Source organism: Coloeus monedula, assembly GCF_965178545.1.
Source record: "Coloeus monedula genome assembly, chromosome: 2".
Taxonomy (NCBI): Eukaryota; Metazoa; Chordata; class Aves; order Passeriformes; family Corvidae; genus Coloeus; species Coloeus monedula.
Genome location: NC_138782.1, coordinates 78,036,285 through 78,057,240, shown reverse-complemented (window position 1 = coordinate 78,057,240; position 20,956 = coordinate 78,036,285). Strand labels below are relative to the sequence as shown.

The 20,956-nt window shown below is 47.8% G+C and overlaps 1 protein-coding gene across 1 annotated transcript in view; it reads right to left on the bottom strand.

Annotated features, from left to right (window-relative positions):
* Positions 1–20,956, bottom strand: part of SIM1 (SIM bHLH transcription factor 1) — a gene marked incomplete at both ends in the record, with an annotated part of 44,802 nt that overhangs the window by 21,721 nt on the left and 2,125 nt on the right. The window contains 7 exons of the mRNA XM_082302758.1: positions 8,653–8,800; positions 9,691–9,797; positions 9,907–10,106; positions 11,277–11,362; positions 11,472–11,580; positions 11,709–11,798; positions 12,815–12,897. Coding sequence (XP_082158884.1) covers positions 8,653–8,800; positions 9,691–9,797; positions 9,907–10,106; positions 11,277–11,362; positions 11,472–11,580; positions 11,709–11,798; positions 12,815–12,897 — 823 coding nt within the window. The remainder of the gene's footprint in view (positions 1–8,652; positions 8,801–9,690; positions 9,798–9,906; positions 10,107–11,276; positions 11,363–11,471; positions 11,581–11,708; positions 11,799–12,814; positions 12,898–20,956) is intronic.

Genomic DNA, 20,956 nt, shown 5'->3' with positions numbered 1-20,956 from the left:
TGCTTAGGAGTGTCTCTGACTAAGCAGAGACACTCTTATTGTTCTCACAAAACTGTCCACAGCATTCTTGCCTACCAACTCCACTGCCAACCTTCAACTGTCCTCTGACCAACACTACAGCTAATCTGCACCTGCAGCAACTGAACACTTGATTTTGTTTGTGCAGAGTCCCCTATGTCACATTGTATGAGATTTGCGGTGCTTGTGGTGACCAATTCTGGAGCACATATAGAGCGACTCAAGAGTGTCACACCTGTGAAAATAGTGCTGTGCACCTTCTCTCCTACTGCTTTCTTGAACTCACTAGATAGCACCATGGAAGCAAGCCCCAGTTGCATGTTCCCATGTTACACCATTGTAGTCAGACAGACAGGCAGTTTTCTTTGGAGTGAAGCCACATTCACATCCCCACTGCTGTTTTTCACAGAGCAGAGAGCACTAAGGAGGCTGACAATCTTTTGGAAGATGACACTTTAACTATCCTACTAGAAGCTTAGGATCAACAGAATTATTTTGCAGCCAAACACTGTTCAGAAGTTTGACTGCAAAGGGGAGGATGCTATCAAGCTATTTATCCCCAAATCCAGACTTTCTGTGAGCAAATACTCCATTGAGCTAGGCCTTGTAAAGCAGTCATTAAAGGTTATTATTTTGTTCTGTGTACAAAACAGTCTTTGGAAACAGCAAGAGAAAAATAGCATGCAATGCCTTTGGGTGGATTTCAGCAATCCAGGGCCTAAGTCAGAGTTTTCTATAGCAGCAGCCCTGGCTACCAGCTGCCAAACATAGTACAGAGACAATCAAAGCTACAGGCTACTTGGGATCAGTGTGCCCTCAGGGCATGTTCACTTCCTCACTGACAACACAGATGTAAGAACACTGAATGCTGGATGGGTTTAAAGGTCTTCACTCTAGGTTATATCAAAATATCTGCACAATGCTACGGGTATAGCCAAACTTGAGATAGCCAGGCATTTGAGTTTCCATAGCTGCACTGAAGCTTCTGCAGAAAATAGCTGTTATTTTCAACATTGCTGTCCCCAAGATTTATACACAGTGGTTTGTAGCTGAAAAACTACAGCTGTTCTCTATTAGGCCCCAATTCAACACAGTAACAAAACGCGTCCTTCAAGCCATCTCTATTTGGCAAAGCCAAGGAATATTCTTATTTCCAAGCGTGTGCCTAAGGGTTTTTTTATTTCAAAACTGAATTCACCAGGATATAATCGTGTACTGAAAGTTATGTCTAAGCACTTTTAGAGCCTGACATGTGCTCAAGTGCTTTAGTAAAACAGGACTTCTGCAATTTAATTGCACTAAGTGGATGATAACAAAAGACAACAACAGGAATAAATCATCTAACTGTGTTAAAGCTCATGAGATTGACTCCAGACTTCAGCCATCCCAAGCCTTCCGAAGGGTCAGACGCTGTACCCTTGTTCACACAGAGCAGTGCCTGCCTCCATAAATAGTGTCATCAAAGTGAAAGGGGCTGCCTCTGAAGTAACCCACTGAGTACGAACATATGTGCTGGAGCCTGGCCCACACTGTAAAGTACAAAAGAGAGGTGAGGGAAGGAGAATTAGATTTTAAACAGATACTTGCCACTGTTGAACGGACAAAGGAGATTTATTTGTTAACACTTAATTTAGGCTGTGTCAAAATGCCACATTTGTGTACGAATAAAAACTAGCAAGAACAACATAATGTAACGGAAAGATCTTCCTTCAGAAACAGTTTAGTAGCTTGTCACACCTGTTGTACCTCACGACAATTACAGTGAAACAACATGGGAATGGCAGCAGTACTGAGATGCAGCACAGAGCAACAAGAGCAAACATGCAACAGATTAAGGAAACAGAAGCAGAGCTAGTAAAATTGTAAGCCTACTTAAGGAACATACTGCTGTTGTAATGAGAGCAGGAGCCAGTTCCACATCCGGTTTTATGCAGAGTATTAAGAGGGCAAGATAGCAGTGGACTGCTTGGCATGTCTCTTCTGCACAGCCACTAACACAGTCCATAGACAAGCTACAAATGGGGTGTAGTAAAACCAGCAGACACTCTTCCAGCTGCCTCTTCAGTTCTCTGAACTATCACAGAGCAGTGAATATAACCCTAAACTCCATGGCCTATGGTCTCCCCTGCTCTGCCACATAGAAGGACCACTGAGAGTGACCCCCAGAAAGGACTGGAGCACCCAGCTACTGGAGTGATGTTCACAACCCACATTTATGCCATTCAGAGTGTGGAAGGGCATAGTTAGGATAAAGTGTGAACAACCTCTCTAGCAAGAACAGCTGTGCTACATTGTACAGTCCAATGCTGCCATGTAAAGTAAAATCTGTGGCAGTTTACCTTAAACCATAAACCATGGCATTTTAGGAATAAGAGTCCCTAGAGCAGGCCCTGTACCTTTCATCATTGAAGTGAGACAGACAGCTGGAGATAGTAATTGCTTCAGCTATTGCCCCTGCTGAATGTGTCTCAGCCCCAGACAAACATTTTACAAGACCTGTAACTCAGTATTTGAGAGGAGGGTGTTTCCAAAGGCCTGGAGCAGCCACACACTGAATGGGAAAATGATGAAGTGGAAAGCATTTGAAGTCACTCTTCCTTGGAATAAAGACACTTTTTTGCAACCTTGAATTTCATGCCATGTGAGACTCTCAGCATGCATGCATTTAAACTAACAACTGGAGGTATTTTTTCCATAGGTCTGAGCTGCAGTCCTTTAATCCTTACTCTAGCAAATAAAACTCTTCATATGAACAGTGACTCTCAGCTCTGGCCCACAGTTTTAGTGCCTTGGCCATTACAGTCACCTGGTTTAAATACAAGCATAGAAATTTGGAGTGAATTAAACAAATGGTAGCTAGGAAAGCCCCTACATGAACAAAGAAGAACTGCAGAAACGTATTGCGGACACCTGGAAAAGCCTGTCTCCTATTTGCAAGAAATATATAAACAGTGTTCCAGGGAGACAAGTCTGTAATAAAAACTAATGGTGAACAAACAGAACACTGGACTGAGTAGTTCAAGAGGAATCCTTTTTTTTTTTTATTTGAGACATGTGCTTCCCGAGCATTTTGATTTATTAAAACAATTCGTCTATATATTTGCATTGCTAATCAAATCACGGGAATGATGGTAGGCTTTCCAGCCTTAGAAAAAGCATGTTGAAGATTGAACAGAAAAAATAGGACCCAGTTCTGTGCACTACTACACAAGTGGGAAAAGTTCCCCTTAATATAGAGAGATATAAAGGAAAAGCAGCAAGTCGAATTTGTTCCTACTATTTACAACTATTTAAGAAAAAAACCCCAAACATTGTCCAGTTAAAATCACTGAGCCTTATCTCTAGTATTTAAGTTGGATGTCTAAGCTTACTCATACAACTAGTTACACTAATGATATGAGGAAGGGTGGGTTTCCATGGGTATTTCCTGTCCTGCCCGCTCCATCACACACCTGGGAGATCCAAGGGAACATGTATCTACCTATGACTAAGGAAAGAACTCTGTGGTAATTCCGAATAGGCCAGTTTGAGAGAAAGGCTCAAGAAAGGTAAGCCTGTGGGTGTGGAAATACAGTTTGTGGATTCTGACGTTAACTAGGAAGAGACAGAGGTGAGACCTGATGTATCAGAGACAGGACAAAAACAGAATTTCTATGAAAAGCTATGAAAATACATAACTGTAAGTGCCCACAAATATGGGGGGAGCTTTTTCACATGAAACGCAAAGTTCCCTAAAGCCCACTTAATACGCCAGGAAGGACTGTTTTTTAAGTCTGAGCCATCACACATAAAGATAGCACCTTTCTTATACAGTCATTTCAAATCTGATAGTACACAAAGCTATGAATAGTAATAATAATAAAGATTAAGTGTGTAGGTACAATTAATAGTTAATTTATTCTAAACTGCATTTAGGTAAAACATTTGTCAATATGGCAGTTATTTGTGAAATAATATTTCAAATAACTTGCATTCAATTTGTGTTTCTAATCAGCCAGTTATACAATGCAACATGAAGAGGTCAGCTGGAACTATATCAAATACATGCTATATCATTAGAACAGAGATTAGTCACAATTATCTACCTAATCCATGTTAACTGTATATGCCACCATTATTGCTATTCTTTTAAATGCTAAAGGACAACAAAATGTATATAGGAAAGCTTCTCTAGCTTTCTCTGGGGACAAATTATTATAATATTTGTTCATGCTTAGAAAGTCAAAGGATTTGCACTTCACATTATCCATTTGTTTAAAGGAAGGTTGTTTGCGATCTAAATATAAACTTAACTTCAGCAGTTTCCTTCTCTATTAATTGACTCATACTTGAGTCCCTTTATGTGATAAACATGCACAGCTAATAATCAATGATATGGTGACTGTGTGTACAGAACAAATAAGAAAAGAAACAAATATTCAGTGTCTATACCCACATATCTGAAGCGGAATACAATGAAGACCAAATATGTGTGCTTTAAGGACAGAGTCCTTAAAGGTCATTTATATTAATTTTTGATACACTGCTATTACACAAAAAAAATCAGCTTTCCTCTCGTTGCCAAAATGCCATTGCCACCGTGCTTATTTATTTCAGCATATATACTTGCTACAAACATTTGTTCTCAAGCCTAGCATTCGTGTTCTCAAAACTTGGGATTTATGAAAAATTAAAATGACCTCTTTTTAATTTTCTTAACTGGAGCATGCGTGGTCCTTTTTGCATAAACTCTCATTCTTTTCTTTTTCATCATCATTATCATCCAGGGGAGCTGGGAAGCTACAAGGTAGAGATTCTTGTTCTTCCTTCTCAGCCCGCACTGAAACTGCTCCAGACCATTTTGGCTCTTATGGCACTCAGTATCTGCTCTTTTCCAAAACTGAGCACTCAGGTTCCTCTCAACAGTGAGGAAAAGCTCCTTATCCCATGACCAAACAAAAAAAAAACCCCAGGGCTTTACCTGAGTGAAGAAGTACTGTGTGAGGGGATGAGAGACCTAGAAGGTCAAAAACCTGTACTACATCTTCCAAACCTTATGACCCGTTTTGTGATTCACCCTCCAAAAAGACCAAAATTTCCTGTATTCAAATGACTTTTCAGCAGGAGTCATCTCACCTTTCAAGTTGTACCCTGCAACCCCAAATGTGTGGGATTGTGATTCTGTTATTTCAAAATGCAAAAGCACTAATTTGCACCTCTTTTGCTTTCTCCTCATCTTAAACACACAAGAATCAATATTCAAAGGTTTGTATTTCACTTTTGTAAGCATGTTTTTCCCTGCTGGGTTTATAACATGACCTGGCTGCAGCGGGCACACCTATGCCTGTCCCTCTGCCCAGAGCTGCACCAGGGGCTCTGCCACACACCTGCTGCCGGGTGGGCAAAGCACAGGAGGTCACACACAAACTGCTCATCTCAGCCTCTCTTGGTTTGCTGGAAAAATCCAATGTCATCCTTAAAGAAGTGCAGTTTCTATCAGATTTATACTGGCATAAAGTATATTAAACACTTGCAGATTTTGAGTGCTATGGGACCTTTGTCTAGCCCTCCTGCAGTAGAGCCTACCTCATACCAGAGGACAACCACCAGTCCCTGTAACCTTATATTGTCCTCTATATTTTCCCCACCTGCCTTCCTCATTTGAGTGGTAACATGTTGACTCTGAATAGCTCATTAAGACAATTAAGCCCACTCTAGGTAGGAGTTCAGTATTCCCATGGCCAACTCTGCCACCATGAGCCTTTCCCCAACAGTTCCCTCCACTTCAGGTTATCCATTTCAGAGGCTGACTTCATCTCACTTTTTTAAAAGCCAGACCTTTCTCTGCTTACAGTCACCTGGCAAATGGCAGGGCCTGTTCTTCGAAGACCATATATTTTCTGAATGGCCAGCTAGGCGGAGAAGAAGGATAATGATGATGATGATGATGATGATGACAAGGATGATGATGATAATAATATAATGACTCAGTAGAAGCTATGCTCATATCTTGGAGGCAGGGCAGCAATTTCAGCAGTGTTAGCCCTGCTGCAGAAGCAAGCAGAACATGATCTCTTCTGCAGAGCCCTAATGAAGAGCCAGCCAGGCATGATGGGACCTCAAGGACCTGAGCATACCAAAACTTTATGCAGTGGCAGTGCCTGCATTGCAGCTATCAGCAGCACGTGGCAGTTGCTGCAGCCAGTGCTGGACCTCCCAACTTCCAACATCCCTCCTTTAGGCAGCCTGGCTCCCTCTCTGCCCTCCCGCCGTCCTTCACACTCGAGGCAATTAAGCCAAGAGTGCAAAGGGAGACTTGGAGACTTACACCAAGGCATAACGAAGTTGCCCTGTGATGTAACTTCATTCTCTAAGGGAAATCTTGAAAGAACAGCTGTAGTCCTCCTACATGTCGGTTTGGCTGCAAAAAGGTTCTGAAAATCCATATACATGCACCAAAGTATAAAGACGCTGCCTCCAAGGAAAAATCAGCTGAACAGGAGGAGTCGCCCTGTTTGGGTACCGCTCCTGAGGGGAAATCGTCTTTCCTGCAACGCTGTTTTGGGAGGAGAGTGCTGAGGTGCTCCAAGTCCAGCTCCCAGACGGCCGGGAATTCCTGCCAGGGCACGGAGCCGCGGACACTCAGGGGCTGTCCAGTGGCCGCCCCCGCCCCCGCCGTGCCCCCGGTGACAGCCGGGGGGCTGACAGGACGGCACATGGTGCAACCAGTCACGCTGCTGGGACACAGCTCTGAGGGGTTTGTCTGACCCACAGGGTACCACGGCACTCCCTGCTTGCCGTGCCAGCCTGAAATTTTCGTGCCATGGCAAGCAAGGGACAGATCCGGCCAGATCCCCAGCTGTGCTTTCAGCAGGTCCGCTGGGATGCTCCATTTCCACTCGGATCATTTGAGGTAGAATTCTGTGATTGATGTTCACGCTTTGGGGATTAAAGACGAGGGAAACGACCGATAATCTCAAACGATCGTAGCAAACCGTAGCGTTTCTGGAGCTAAAATCACTCCAAGATGCTAATTGCCTTCGGGTTCCTTGCTTCTTAGCGTTATAATGCACTAACTTCTGTCTTTGCGGTTCCGCTTTCGCCCAAAGCAGGTGCTTGGACTTAACTGGGAAGCATAAACCGCGAAAAATACAGAGAGGGACTGGTATAGAGGAAATGGACGTACAATTGTGCAGAATATCTAGAGCAGAAGTGATAACGGCTCTGCTGATACCCGTCCTTGTTAAGGAAATGACAAAGTGTTATGCCCCATCAAATAAAATAATAAAATAAAATAATTTTTCTTTTAACGGGAATCACAGTTTTCTGACTACCGCAGAGTGCTGACCAAAATGTCTGTTTTTTCATGCAGACGCAATGACCCATCTTAGAGCACGACGCCCTTTATCAGCTCACATACCAAAGGGATTACGCCCTAGAAGTGCAGGCGCTGTGACCTGCAGCCCCTTTCCAACTCCACCAGCAGCCCCTCCACACATGACCAGAGCCGTGGCCTCCGTGTCGAGCCACTTCATTTCGGGAAGCACACCTTAAACTGGGCTACGAAGCCACTTGCCACCTGTCCATGCACCAAAGCCGTGATGGCAAGATCATGATGCTGCCATCGCCACAGCTATAGGAAATGGGAGGGTTGTGCCTGACAGACACTTCCAATACCTACGTTTGTCTCCAGGGGAAAAAAGAAAAGAAAAAAAAAAAAAAAAAAAAAGCAGCGGAACAGAGGAATATCCAGTCTCCAGGATCAGTGAAGGACCGCCAGCCTGACTGGTCCTACGACGCCAAGGAAGCATCAGTGCTGCCGGGAACAGCTTCTGCCGTGTCCAGAGGGGTTGCTAATAACTATCTTGAAAACACTTAAAAATAGTCCAGACGAGTTTCCCCTCCCTCACTGGGCCTCTGCGTTTCAGTACAAGCAGCATAGCTAGAGCACAACACAGCCATTCCAAAATGCAGAGAGATGTATTGAGATATGGTATCTCAGCACTTACTCTGATTTTTTTTTTCCTATTTGATTTTATTTTTTTTAAAGTTCAACTGACCCTTCTGGTCACCAACTTTCTTTGTGGTTCTCTGTAAGGATCGCTCTCCAAGAACAAAAAAGAAATCTCTGAGCTTTGATAGAGACTCTGGATGAAATTAAGAACTTCAAACCCCAGATTTTTGAAAGGAAAAACAGATGTCCTGTTTGTTGAGTATAAATAACTCCGTACGTGGAAGCCTTTTCTTTTACGCCGCATTAAATTTTATTTAATGCTGGGTGCATTTAAACTGTAAAAAAAAAAAAAAAGAAAAAGAAAAAAAAAGAAAAAAAAAAAAGGAGGGGCCAGCAAAATATGTGGGTGACAAACCTCTAAATCTTTTCCTCTCTCGAAAGGGAACGAAACAGGCAGACGGGAAACCCTTCATCTAGATGAAAGCGCACAATGTGTTTCCTAGCAGACCTGGCGAGCCTGCTCTGGTCAGTGCGGCGGCGAGGGGGCTGAGCACCGGCAGCCGGGAAGGGGGGAGAGAAGGGGGCGGGAGGGAGGAGCGGCCGCCGGCGCCGGGGCAGAGCGGGGCGCACCCGCAGGTGCCCGGCCGGCGCTCGGTCCCGCCCGGCCCCGCGCAGCTCGGAGCGGCCCCAGGCTGACTTACGTGAGCACGTAGTTGACGCTGACGATGCAGTGCGGGCGGGAGGAGCGGCTGTTGTGCACGATGGTAGCGTAGCTCTGCACCCACACCCAGCCGCCGTGCTTGGCCAAGAAGCGGTAGTACTTGGTGGTCACTTGCCCTTTCACCAGCACTGCGGGAACAAAGCGAGGAGAGCCTCAGCGTGGCTACCTCCTCTGGTTGGATCAGCCCCGGGAAGGGGGCGCACAGTCCCCCCAGAGCCCTGTGGGAGACCAGAGGGGTTAGAAACCCCTTAGCGGCACATGGGGAAGCGGCGGGGACAAGGGTGGTGGAGCCCCCCGGGCAGGGCTGATCTCAGTACCTGAGATCCTTATCAAAGGCTAATCGGGGAGATTGGTAGGGCCGGGGGGTGTCTGTGTGTATGTGTGTGGTAGGCTACGGGAACTGAACCCCACACACCCCCATCCTGTAGTATCCCCATCGAGATTTTATTCTGTAAATCTGTCTTTGGGGGTTATCTCTTCTCGTTACATTCTCTGTAAGGAAACTTACCGTAAATTAATATCCTTTTTATTCATCTATCCGTGTATTAACGTCATCATGATAGCAAAATAGAATAAAGTACAGCTCTCCGAATCAGGCTCACTACTGCAGTCAAAATTAGATACACAGATTCGTGAGACTTGGTGGAAGTGGAACAAAAGTATTTGAATTTCACTGGCACGCCTTTTTGGAGCAGGAAAAAAAGTGTTTTCCTAACCAGAATTTGAAGAGTGCCTGAGATTTGTGCAGGGCAGTTTTTGTCCTACAACCAAAAAGATGAGGACGGAAAAATAGTCTTTCATTGCCAATCCCTTCCGTTTGCCACCTGTGTCCAACTCAGAGTTCAGTTGCTATCTAACCTTGTTTCGCTAAAAGCTGAAGCGGATTTTGCTTGTTCTGCCCTCCAGAGAGCTGGCTTTTAGCGTTCCGAGCTAGAGGTGAATCCCAGCAACCCCAAAGTCCATCTGCAAAGGGAGAAGATGGGGAGCAGGGTTTTTAACAAGAAGACCATCTCCTTACACAGGTGATGTGCACAACGCAGGTGAAAGGTGTCACAGCCATGGACGTGGTGGTAAAGGGTCTTCTCTATCAAGTCCTGGGGCTCGTAACCTGTTAGCTCAGCTACCCTGCAAAAGACATCAGCAGCAAATATAAGTGGGTGAGAGGACAGGAGAGGAGGCCTGTGGAAGAAGGGACAGGCTAGGGGAATAGATTTGGAAATAACCCCAGTTCTACCTGGAATCTAAGAATATGAGCTTCATGTCTAGGCTGGCCCGAAACATGAACATATTGCTGTGGAGTTTGATCTCCGTCACGGCGCTGGGTGGCAGCGAGTGGCCCACGGCCACCAAGCCAACGTTTTGGTAGCAGCCGTCGAAGGGGGACATGTCCAGGCTGTACTGGCGGATCTTCAGGTACCCGCTGCAGTGAATGACCTGCCGGAGACACAGAAAGTTTGGCGGCTACCCAGCAGGGGGGAAGGGTGTGCTGAGACAGGCGTCCCTCCCCACGAAGGGGGCCCGAACAATACCCCGCACCCCTCCTGCCGGTGCCGACGCGGCTGCCGGGCTCCCGGGAGCTGCTGACCTGCGCCTCCGCCCGGCAAAAAACCCCTCCTTTTGGGAGTTCTCTGCGGTTCTATCGGGGTTGAGGTTTTTTTCCCGTACTAGAGTTCAGCGTTAATCTAAAGCCCATTAGAGTCAACGAGATTTTTTTTCCACTGGCTTAAGTGGTTTTTGGCCCACCTCCTAACTGCGCTTTTATTATTCTTCTAAAAAGGAAAGACGCGGAAGTGCCAATCCAGTTACAACTTTGTAATGAGGAGTGTATGCGCGTGAGAGAAAGCGTTTACATGTGTGCATGTGTCACATGTGTAAGATACGTCTATTATATAGATGGAGCAGACGCAAACTATCGCCAAAAAGCACCTCTGATTTAAGTATTGTCTCCTAAACGTATCCTTGCAGATGACTGCTGTCTACTTCCACTCTTACTTCTCTATTACTAAGATGTGTCTTCTAGGAGTTACCTCAGCAGATGTTCTTGGTCTACGGTACATCGTGACACAACATCTCTCCTCGGGTTATGGGTACAACCCGCTCCTCGGCGTTGTGCGGATGACACAAAGCAGCGAGGGGGTAGGAAAGGGAGCAGGGGCTCTCCTTACCGAGGAGCCCCGAGCAGAACCATTTGCGCCGGGGCAAAACCCTCGACTAGGAGAGCTACACCTGCAGCTGACGAATCACCTAACGAAGAAACAAATTAACCCGGGGCTCGCGTTGTATCACCTGACAGCTGCCACAGGGAGCCTCAGTGGTTGTGCGAGGTTCGGTTCAGAGAGCAAAAATTTAAAAAAAAAAAAAAAAAAAAAACAACAAAAAACCAAACAAGCGGCAAGGGGAGCTTGATTGCTTGGTTTTGTGGTTTGAGCTCTTCAACCTGAAACTCTGAGATAAATTAACCACATGAAAGAGTCCTGGGCTGGGTAAACCCCCGCGAATAGAGGTCTCACACCCTCTTCTCGTCCCATTTTCACCGCCCTCCCGGCGCAGGAATTAGGGAAGGTTGGTGCTGGGGGAACGGGGATCCTGGCCGCGGGCACGCACCTTGTAGCCCCCGCAGGTCAGGCCCGCGTTCCTCTTGGCCAGGACGCATTTCATCCTCAGGAAAAAGGATCTCTCGATCTCGTACTCTGGGAGGAGTGGAAGGCAGAGGTGGAGTGAGCCACAGACTCCTCTGGCTCCGCGCGGTCCCCTACGCGACCGCGGCGGCCAGGAGGGGGCGGGGGCTGGGTACTCTACCCTGCACGAAGTGCGAGTGGTAAGGCTGATGCGCCGTCAGCACCGCCGTCATCTCGTCATGGTCGGCGGGGTGGATGTACTCGTAAATGCTGTTGCCGGTCAGCTCTACCTGTGAGAGAGGAGGAGAAGGAGGAGGGGGAGGAGGAGAGGGGCTCATCGCCGGCACCGCGCACCTTCTCCTGTCAGTCAGGGGGGTGGTGCAGGCAAGCACAGGGGCTAGCAGACCACCCAGCGTACCTGTGACAAGCCCAGGTGCACCGAGGCAGTCTCCGAGATGTACATGATCTTGCCATCCGGAGCCACGACAAATATGAAACCGTCCAATGTCTGCAGAAAAGGGTTGGGAATATAAATAAATCAATAGATAGACAGATAGATCCGTGAAATACCTGTCCCTCTGACTTATTCTAGCAAACAGGCGTCGATGCGCAGGCTCTGATTATTCAAAAAGTTGGAAGGAAATGGGCAAGTCTTGGACAAGAATCCCTCTAAAACTCTTGGACTCCTGAGATACAATCCACTTCTCAGAGGGGCCGAGCTCAAAAGTAATGCAAAGTGCCTTGGAAGTATCTAAGACGAGGTCCTGGCTATCTGGTGATTAATATATGGGTCCCAGAAATCCTGAATACTCCTATCCTATTTCAAATGTCACAGCGGGGTTAGTGTTTTCATATTTTGTAAGGAGAATTTAAGCGATCAAAGGGAATCTAAAACTCTCCGCAGTGTAAATAACACAATTTGTCAGGTACATTTCAGCAGACACAGATGGGACTTCTGGGTGTGCCAAGAACAGAATAGGCCCTTCAAAGGCCACATGATTCCACCAGAAACACGTGGTGATGGTCACCGATAACATTCTTTGGTATTTCAGAGCGCTGCGAGTTTTCAGAGGCGTCCTACCTGATTGGTGTCTCTGCTAATTGCGGTGCCAGCTGAGCCCTTCTGTCACGGACAGCCTTCCCTAACCTGTCGCTAGAGCCTCTCCCTACCACACCACTCTGAGCTTCAGAACATCGGTGGTATGTGTCACCTTGTTAATTAACTGGGGAAAAGTCATGTTCCTGTACCTCGGCAGCCTGGGACACACTGTGAATCCCTCTCTGTGGACCCAGTGTTAGACAGTTGTGAGGCAAAGGACCCAGAGAGACCAAGCCACAGCCCCAATAAAAAACACGACATTCAGTCACGGCAGTTCACATTTCTGAAGTCGTTCCCCTCCTGCCTATCTTTCTATTAAACACTTGAACAGTTAAAAATTAGTCAAGGTGGCAATCAAAAGCTCAGAAGAGGGAATTATTTCTTTAATCATTAATACCACATGACTGTCGTTTCCAGACTAGTACCTGCAAAAGATGGGATCCCAGTTCCCGTCCAACATTATCCAGTGGGCTGGTTCGGCTGGAGTGGCCCCAGGCTTCTCCAAGTCCTGTTATTTAAGACAAACAAAAAAGAAAATAAGGTCAGGAGATGAAAAATTTATTCGTGTGGGCCTGATGGGGGGGAACATTTTTTCCTTGTATACACTCTAAAACATATATACATACAATCTTCGGAAAACTAGACCTGACTTCGTTGCAGATAAAAGCCTCTTTTGTGCATTTTTTTTTCCAATATCCAATTCCTCAGAGAAAAATACCCAAATACCTATTTTGAGTTAACGGTGAAGTTAATTTTTAAGACCTAAGTGAAACAGCATGCCAGAACAAAGTGGTTTTCAGTGCTGCCTTCGGCTATTGGGAACTGTCCCCTTGAACTTCAGGGAAAGCGTCCTAACTTCACGATTCTACAGACAAGTCATTGTCCGACGGCACGGACTGCCCTCCCTCCTGGCCCCCTAAGTCTGTATCCGGGATTCACCTCTATCCCTTCCATCTCTCCTCCCGCTGCTCCGGTGGGCGGGATGGTTCCCTCTGCAGGGGGGGGTGATGTACCTCCGTAGAGCCCCTTCCAGAAATTAATCTCTCCGTACTTGTCTAGTGTTTTACACGCGTCTTGTTTTCTCCTATGCAAAGTGAGTAGTAATAAAAGCCAGGTGGAAGGTACTTCACCGGAGTAAAACTATTCATGGACGATGCCTTTTCACAGTGTTGTTGCTGAAATAATTTAAACGGGTCAGCTAAAACCTTTGAGGCTTTTGCCATGAAATAAGTCTCACTCCGACACGCACAAGCAGTAAGATATCTTCATCGATGGATGGGGTGCAGGTCGCAAGGAGACCCGAGTCGGCCGGGTGTGCCCATCCCCGCAGTGCGGGTTCGGGAAAGGCAAGACCCCATTTTCCGGTTATTTCGAGTCAAACAGACGAGGTGCTGACAGCGGGCAGCCGCGGGCATCCCTCGCTATTGACCGGCCTCGCCCAGGTGTTTGCCGGTCCGAGCAAAGCTAACGATTTCCTCCGCGCTGTTTGAGCGGGGCATCCCAGCGCGGCCCCTGCGCGCTCTCCCCACCGCCGGAGCGGTGCGCCCCGCTCGTCCCCGCCTTTCCCTTCCTTCTCCCCTCTGCCTCGTCCACCTCTTTACAACAACTTGTCTCTTCACCACTCCTACACTTTTCTCCTTCCTCCTTTTCATAGCCCTACAGAGGCAGGAGAATTTCTCTGGCCCGTTCCTCATCCTGCAGCCTCAGCAAGTACCAGGTCGCCAGTCAGAAACAGGCTCCTACCCATTAATTCTTCCACGCCAATTAACGGGGAGCCAGCCGCCAGGATGGAGGATCACCTCCGCCCCCTGTATTCAGGAAGGAGCTGATAAATCTTACACAGCTTCCAGGGAAACAGAGAAAAGCCCACGGTATATTTGTTTTTCCCGAGCTCCTCGGAGGTTTCTCTACTGGGGAGCCAGGATGGCCTGCTAGCGCTGAGGCGGCTCCTTGCCACGTCCCCCCACCCGGAGGGAAATCTGAATGATAGGTTTCCTTATTCAAAACTAAATCTGCACTGCCCGCCTATGATTTAAGTTGCTTATTAATCGAAGTTTACGGCTCTAATTATTCTTCTCCTAAAAGGGAAAATAACCCGACCCCAGCGGGTTAATGAACAGCTCACGGGTACTGCAGGTTAACCTCCCCCGGGAAGGCGGTTCTTCACGGGGCGCTGAGCTCCTCGCTATGTTTCAGGTGGAAACCCCGCGCTGCTGGGCTGTGTCTGTTCATGGTTTATAATTAAACGTTTTCACTTGTCTACCTGAACCGGCTTATTGAAATCCTGTCACATGAGGCTATCCTTTGTGCTGCCCAGATGTTTTCAGCACTTTCAAGTCGGAGACTATTTCTATTCGTTGCCAATCCCAGCCTCTCCCGAATCGACGGCGTCTCCTGATGCCCCTTAAATACTGTTTTTAAAGATCATAAGAGAAAGCCCCCCTCCCTTAATTTTCCCTCCCCCCGTCTATTCCTTTAACATCCAATTTCCTTTTATCGAGGGGGCAAACTGTGATTTCTTGCACTTGACCTACCGCAGAAAATTCTGCAAATCCTTTGATTGCCTATTTAAAACAAAACAAGGAAATCAGCTCTCCCTTTTGCTTCAGGATTACGCTTGGAAACAAGATCTAAAGATTCTCTTGTAATTTGGAGAGCCAACAGCATAATAGCTTTGGAATAGAAACAAGCAGCTTTGTGAGGGGAAGGATAACTAAGTCGTTTTTAGGCAAAGGATTTTCCCAGCTAAAGTGGCCGAAGACAAAGCAAAACATAATCTATTTTGGAAGATTTCCAAGTTATGCCACATTAACCTTAGCACATAAAATTTGCTTTCTTCCCTGCGGCCCCTCCCCCACCGCGGTCTGGTTTATCATATTTACATAAGTAGCCTTAGAAGGGATGTATCTATTATGGATCTAAGGTGCTAGAGAGCTCAGATTTCATTTGGAAATAGAGGGGAAGTTTTACTGTTGCTTAATACTTCATGCATTGTAGAACCATTTCCATTTAAATACCCCGGACCCACGGATTACCTCCATGGACTGGCTGCATGGGTTTTGTAATTTCCTGAAAATGAGATTTCGATTTATAAAACAAGAAACCGATTAGTAACCAAATGAGGCAAAGTAGATCCACTAAAGTTGACCTAATCCCACAGGCACCATTTAGGTCAGTTCTTGGCGAATGAATGATGAGCAACTGTCTAACATAAACTCAAGGCACCACCCAGCTGTGTTATTCAAGAAGAAGAAAATTTTTTTTTTAAATGGATCGAGCTTTTATTTCAGAATGAATTTGATACTCTTGCCAAAATATAGATTATATGCTCCTGCCTAACAAACTCTTTCTTCTGTCTATCAATGTCTTTCACTCGAGGAACTTTTTTCCTAAGAAGATGAACTATTTGTGCCACGAGAAACTGTCTACTGTCGTGAGGGGGGAAGGGGGGGGGAAAAGAAAAGGGAAATAAGTAAAAAGGAAATTAAAAAAAAAATTAAAAAGAGAAGAAGAGCATTTAATTCAGCCTATCGCTCAACGCTACCCAGCAGTCTGCACCCATATTGCGCGGAACCTGCGCGGAGCGAGCGTGCTGACTCATCGCTTCTCTCAGCATTTTCCGGCAGAAAGCCACCGTGCTTTCCACATCAAAAAGCATGTCCATCGGTTTCATGGGCTCGCTACACCGGCGGGTCCCTGTGAAATGCCTTCTCCTACCCAGCCGTGCCCACCCCCGGCACTCAGAAAGCCCCTCCGCACCGCCAGCCTGTCCCCCAGGCCGGGCGCACGGCCAGACCCGCCGCGCTCCGCTGCCTTGGCTCTGTCCTTCCTTCCCACCATCTTTTGATTGATGCAAGCCTTGATGTCGGCAGCCAATGGAACCAGGGGCTGGGTGGGCACCGTCCCTATCCAGTGGCGATGCTGTTTCAAGAAGCTCCTCTGTCCCACGGAAGGGAGAAGAGATTCCTCAATCGTTTCTAATTTGATCTAGTCAAAGACAGAGGAAGGCAGGCGCAGGGAAATGAGACTCCGAGAAGCCAGGGCAGCTCCTTGGCCCTGGTTGATCTCCGGGTTACTTGTCCCTCCGTGAGCATCTGCAGCGCAGAGCCCACCTCGACCCCGTCCTTTGTCTGGCAATACCAAAGGGGGGAGGGGGTGGCCGGTGGGGGTGGGGTGGCCAGAAGATGCAAGCCCTTATCTACTTTGCGCTGATTTGCCGGCTTTTAAAAGCAGTTACGGCGATTTCCCCAGCGGACTCTCCGTCATGAAACCTCAGCGCAATCCGGATTCACGGTAGCGGGCGACTTGACGCCCCCGTTTAAAAACACTTAGTGGAGAGCCCATCCTGAACTCCAGACCCGCTTCTTTGGGGGCCAGATCCTTGAAGACAGCTCCCTCCGGGGCCGGGGAACCCTTGGGCAGCCATCCGGGGGCTTTGCCCCTGTCTGGCCGCACCGCCCCGCACGACCCGGCCAGGCCCAGGGAAGCTGGCTTGGAGACGAAGCCACATACGCAGGGAGTTCTTTCCTGTTGCTGTGGATGGGCAGAGGGAGAGGCTGGAAGGGCTCTCCCGGAGGCAGCCCGCTGCTGTGCGGCAACGCGGGGAGCCTGCCCGACCGGGCAACCGCAGGGACTCTTCCCTAAGTCGGGTCCCAGCAGGTCCATCGCGCGTTTCTCTTCCAGGAGTTCCTCAAAACTGTCTCTCCGGGCAGGGGCCGCCGCTGCTCTCCCAGATCTCCCCGCCGCCTCCCGAGGGCCGCGGTCCGGGAACGTCTCCGTATGCTTTGGTTTCCCTGCGTTTTCCTAGCCCTTTTAAGAGCCGCTCTATGGTTATTAAAGAAGGAGGAGCAGCAGCTCGCTCCTCGCCCGCCGGCGCCGAGGGGGATGCTGACCCCACGGAGGGCGCGGGATGCTGGCCCCCGGTCACCTCCGCCCCGGGGCTCACCCCTTCCCTGCGGCACCGAGGCGGGCCGGGCCTCGCAAGCGCCCTCGCCGCGCTGGGCAGGCCGGGGAGGGGCGGCCCGGGCACGGGCACCGACTTCGTTCAACCTGCCCAGCAGAGCCTCTCTACAGGGAAGACGAGAATGCCACCTTCGTGAGCGGCTCCTCAAGCAGCACCTTCCCTGCCTCCCACTGCCCCTCGCCGGCACTGCTGCCGCCTTAATACCAAGGGACAAGAGGGGCACGGGAGTTGTTTGGGAAGAGGGAGGCCGGACAGCTCAGTCACTATCTCCCACGCGGTCATTCTTCCTCGCTGTCCAGGGAAAATGACAAATAACAGCTTCGGGAGTCTCGGGAACAGAAGCACGTCCTAGTCACTGGCAAGCCAAAAGGCAACTGGATGTTGTATCGAGGAATTAGCTTGATTCGATTAACCATTTAATTAAATCGTCTGCAGCCAGCGCTCTGTTCTGCTATCGCCTAACACCCGACAGAGCTGATTTCCCAGTTAATTTAACAGGCAGTGGTTAATGATAACTCAAAATCTGGGCCAAATGAGGCTTCTGTGAAGGACTGGGTCGCCGAGGGCTCATATGGAATAAAATAAGTTATGCTTAAAAACAAAAAAAAAATCTGCTCATTTCCACTGCCTGCGGATGCCATTAGCAAGGTTTTGTAAAGATTTATTATCTCAGTAAATCACACGAATTCATTTGAAGCAGAGATAAGTTGGCATTCCTCTTTCTTTATAAAAATAATAATAATAGGGAGGAAAAGCCCTGTTGACTAAACAAACATCCCTTTTAAGAAAATGGTAGTGGAAATAATGCTGAGGCTGTTTCACTATAAAAAGAAATACCAGGATTTTGGCATACACGGGGTAGCGGAATTGCGCTTTGTAATGCAAACAAACGCAACCGTGTCCAGATTAGAGAAAGGGGGAAAAAAAATCAGAGACGTTTTCGAGCACCAACTACTTATTCGTTTCTCCAGAAGACTCAAATTCAAATAGCCCCTATTTCGAAGAAATAGGGGAAGGAAGGATTTCCACCAACGCACACGCTGTTTATATGCAAGTTGAAAAATATCCTCCAACATGAAAACTGTCGTATGTTTACACAGGAAATATGACTTTTCCCGCTCTTCTTATTAAGTAGTCTTTCTAAACATAAATCTGTTTTTTTTTTTTTTTTCCCCCCAACGATCCTGCTAGTAGTTTAGTTCTGCTCTTCGCATTTTAAGTTCACATCAAAACTGGAATTAAACGGAGATGCAGCGTGGAGAGTAAACTGCTGCTTAAATGAGAAAAACTTCTGTAAGAAAATAAACATTGAAACCTAATGCTCAATCATTTCCCTTTGCAGCAAGAAAAACAGCATTAAATCACCTATCCACGTGGGAAACGGATTTTTTTTTTCCTGTTGATCTCTTCCCCCTTTAAAATAAAACAAGGTTAAGGGTTTCAATATTGAAATGTTAACCATCCTCATTCGCCGAAAGTTTATGTAAACGGAGTCTCTGCTTTTGTCTCGAAAAGCAAACGCCTCTCCACACCAAAACGATCCCTTCTCACTAGGACAGACTGCAAACTCTCTTTTTGCCTCTGGTGCCATATGTAGAATATGACCCTTAAAATATTCCTAACTAAAAAAGAAAAACACAACCCAAACAAAAGTGATTTATTGTGACACCTGGGTTTTTTGTTTGGGTTTTATTAATTTTTTCCTCCCTTCCCTTCTCGATACTGCTGAAGGTTAGTGAAGAATTACCCTGCAATAGTAATAGTGATCGCATCGTTTTTTGGCGGAAAATTATTTTAGTCCTTCGACATCCTGGAGATTTTTCTACCTATTTTTTTGCGTCTAGGTTACTTACCATTAATGATTTAATATTAAATTGAAATATTAGTCTTTATTAATAATGAACGTTAAATCGGGAATCGATTTATTAAGAAATCCTGCTTGAAACACACAAACAAACAAACAAACAATCCTTAAAACTCTTCCTTAACGTCCTTAGAAATTTACCAGATATTCACTCTTTCCAAAGCTGTCTGATCACCGAAAAGCAGTATAGGTCTTATACTCTTTCTCCTCCTGGATAGAAGTGTTTTAGTACTGAAAAGATACAAGAAACCTACGTCTTGCACTTTTCGTCCTTGACAGTTTTTAATCTGCTGAGGACCTAAAAAAGTGAAATTGGGGGTAGAAGGAACAACCCAGGCGTTTCAATAATTTGTGAGAATTGCACAACCATTACGAGAGAGAGTTCGTAGAAAAATCTCTGTCCAGTTTGTCGAGTTTGTCCAGTGCCACTGCCTTGTGTTTAGATGTCTGTGGTGAGAAGGAAACCCCACGTGTTTATTTTGTGTGTGATTCTCCTGGTATTTCACTTCCAAAAAACTCTTGTTCCCAAAATGAACCCGAAATCTACCCATCTTCTTTCTCTGTAGGGATATTTGAGACAGAAAAATATGCAGACAAGCGCACACCGATTCTGTCCGCCCTGTCCCCAGCCCCGCGTGTGCGCGGTGATGAGGACTGTATATCTTTCTGTACGTGATTATTTACAACCAGCTCTATGCAAGCACTCTCTGGGCAGATGGAAATTCACTCTTGTACGGGAGAGAGGGTGTGAGAGTTACCCTGGAAGTGGAGCTCGCTCTTACGGAGACAACGTTTCTCTATCCTGACTCGTCCAAGATCTCTTCAAAAGTACGACATGACACTCTGGCGTGCTCCCGAGCCTCCTGCTACCCATCTCCAGTGTTTTGGCCAGCTCATCGGGTCTGTCCCGATGCTTGTATCGCTTTCCTCCCCAGGGAAATACAAGCAAACGGACCTCCATTGCATCCATCCAACATCCCTACCCTGCCTCCTCCGTTCAGAAAGACTTGTCCTTTCCGTGCGTCATTTGCCCGGCTGCCACTACCTGTTCTTCCTTCCCAGAGAAACGATGACTTTCCTTTTTTTTTTTTCTGGGTGGGGGCACTGGAAAACCAGAATAGCACCCCTCTTCCTTGCCTTCCTCCCCTCCGCCGCAGCCAGACAAGGACAAGCGCAACCGCAACGGGAGCCCAAGCTGCTCCGCCGCGTTCCCGGAGCCCACTGCGTCCCCCAGGGTCCCGGGGAAAATCACCCGGGCTTGGCTCCCGCAGGGCCAGGCACAGGCGCACTGCCGGGAGGCCGCTCGTGGGCGCCTCGCTCGTGTTTAATCGCGGCACGGGCGAGCGCAGGGAAACCTCCAGGGCCGGGGCCAAGCCGAGCCGCTCTCCCCGCTCTCCCAAGTACATGGGAGACAGAGGGAGCCCGCGTGGGTCCGAGGGGAAGCCGCCCGGCCCCACGCCACGTTGAGACCCACGCTCCCGGGCCTTTGTAGCCCGCTCGCAGCGCGCCCCCGGCCGCGGCCCTGCGCGGCCCCGGGGATGTGAGGGCGGCGGTCCCGCGTGGATCTGCAGCCTGCTCGGCGCCGGGCCTCCCGCGGCAGCGCCTCGGAGGGGTGAGCCCTCCCGAGCCTGCTCGCCGCCTTTCTTCCTAATGCGCAGTTTGCCTTTAATGAGGCTGCGAAGGCTCCGCTGCCCCCGAGCCCCGCTCAGCCGCCCCCTCTGCCTCCGCACTCAAATTAGC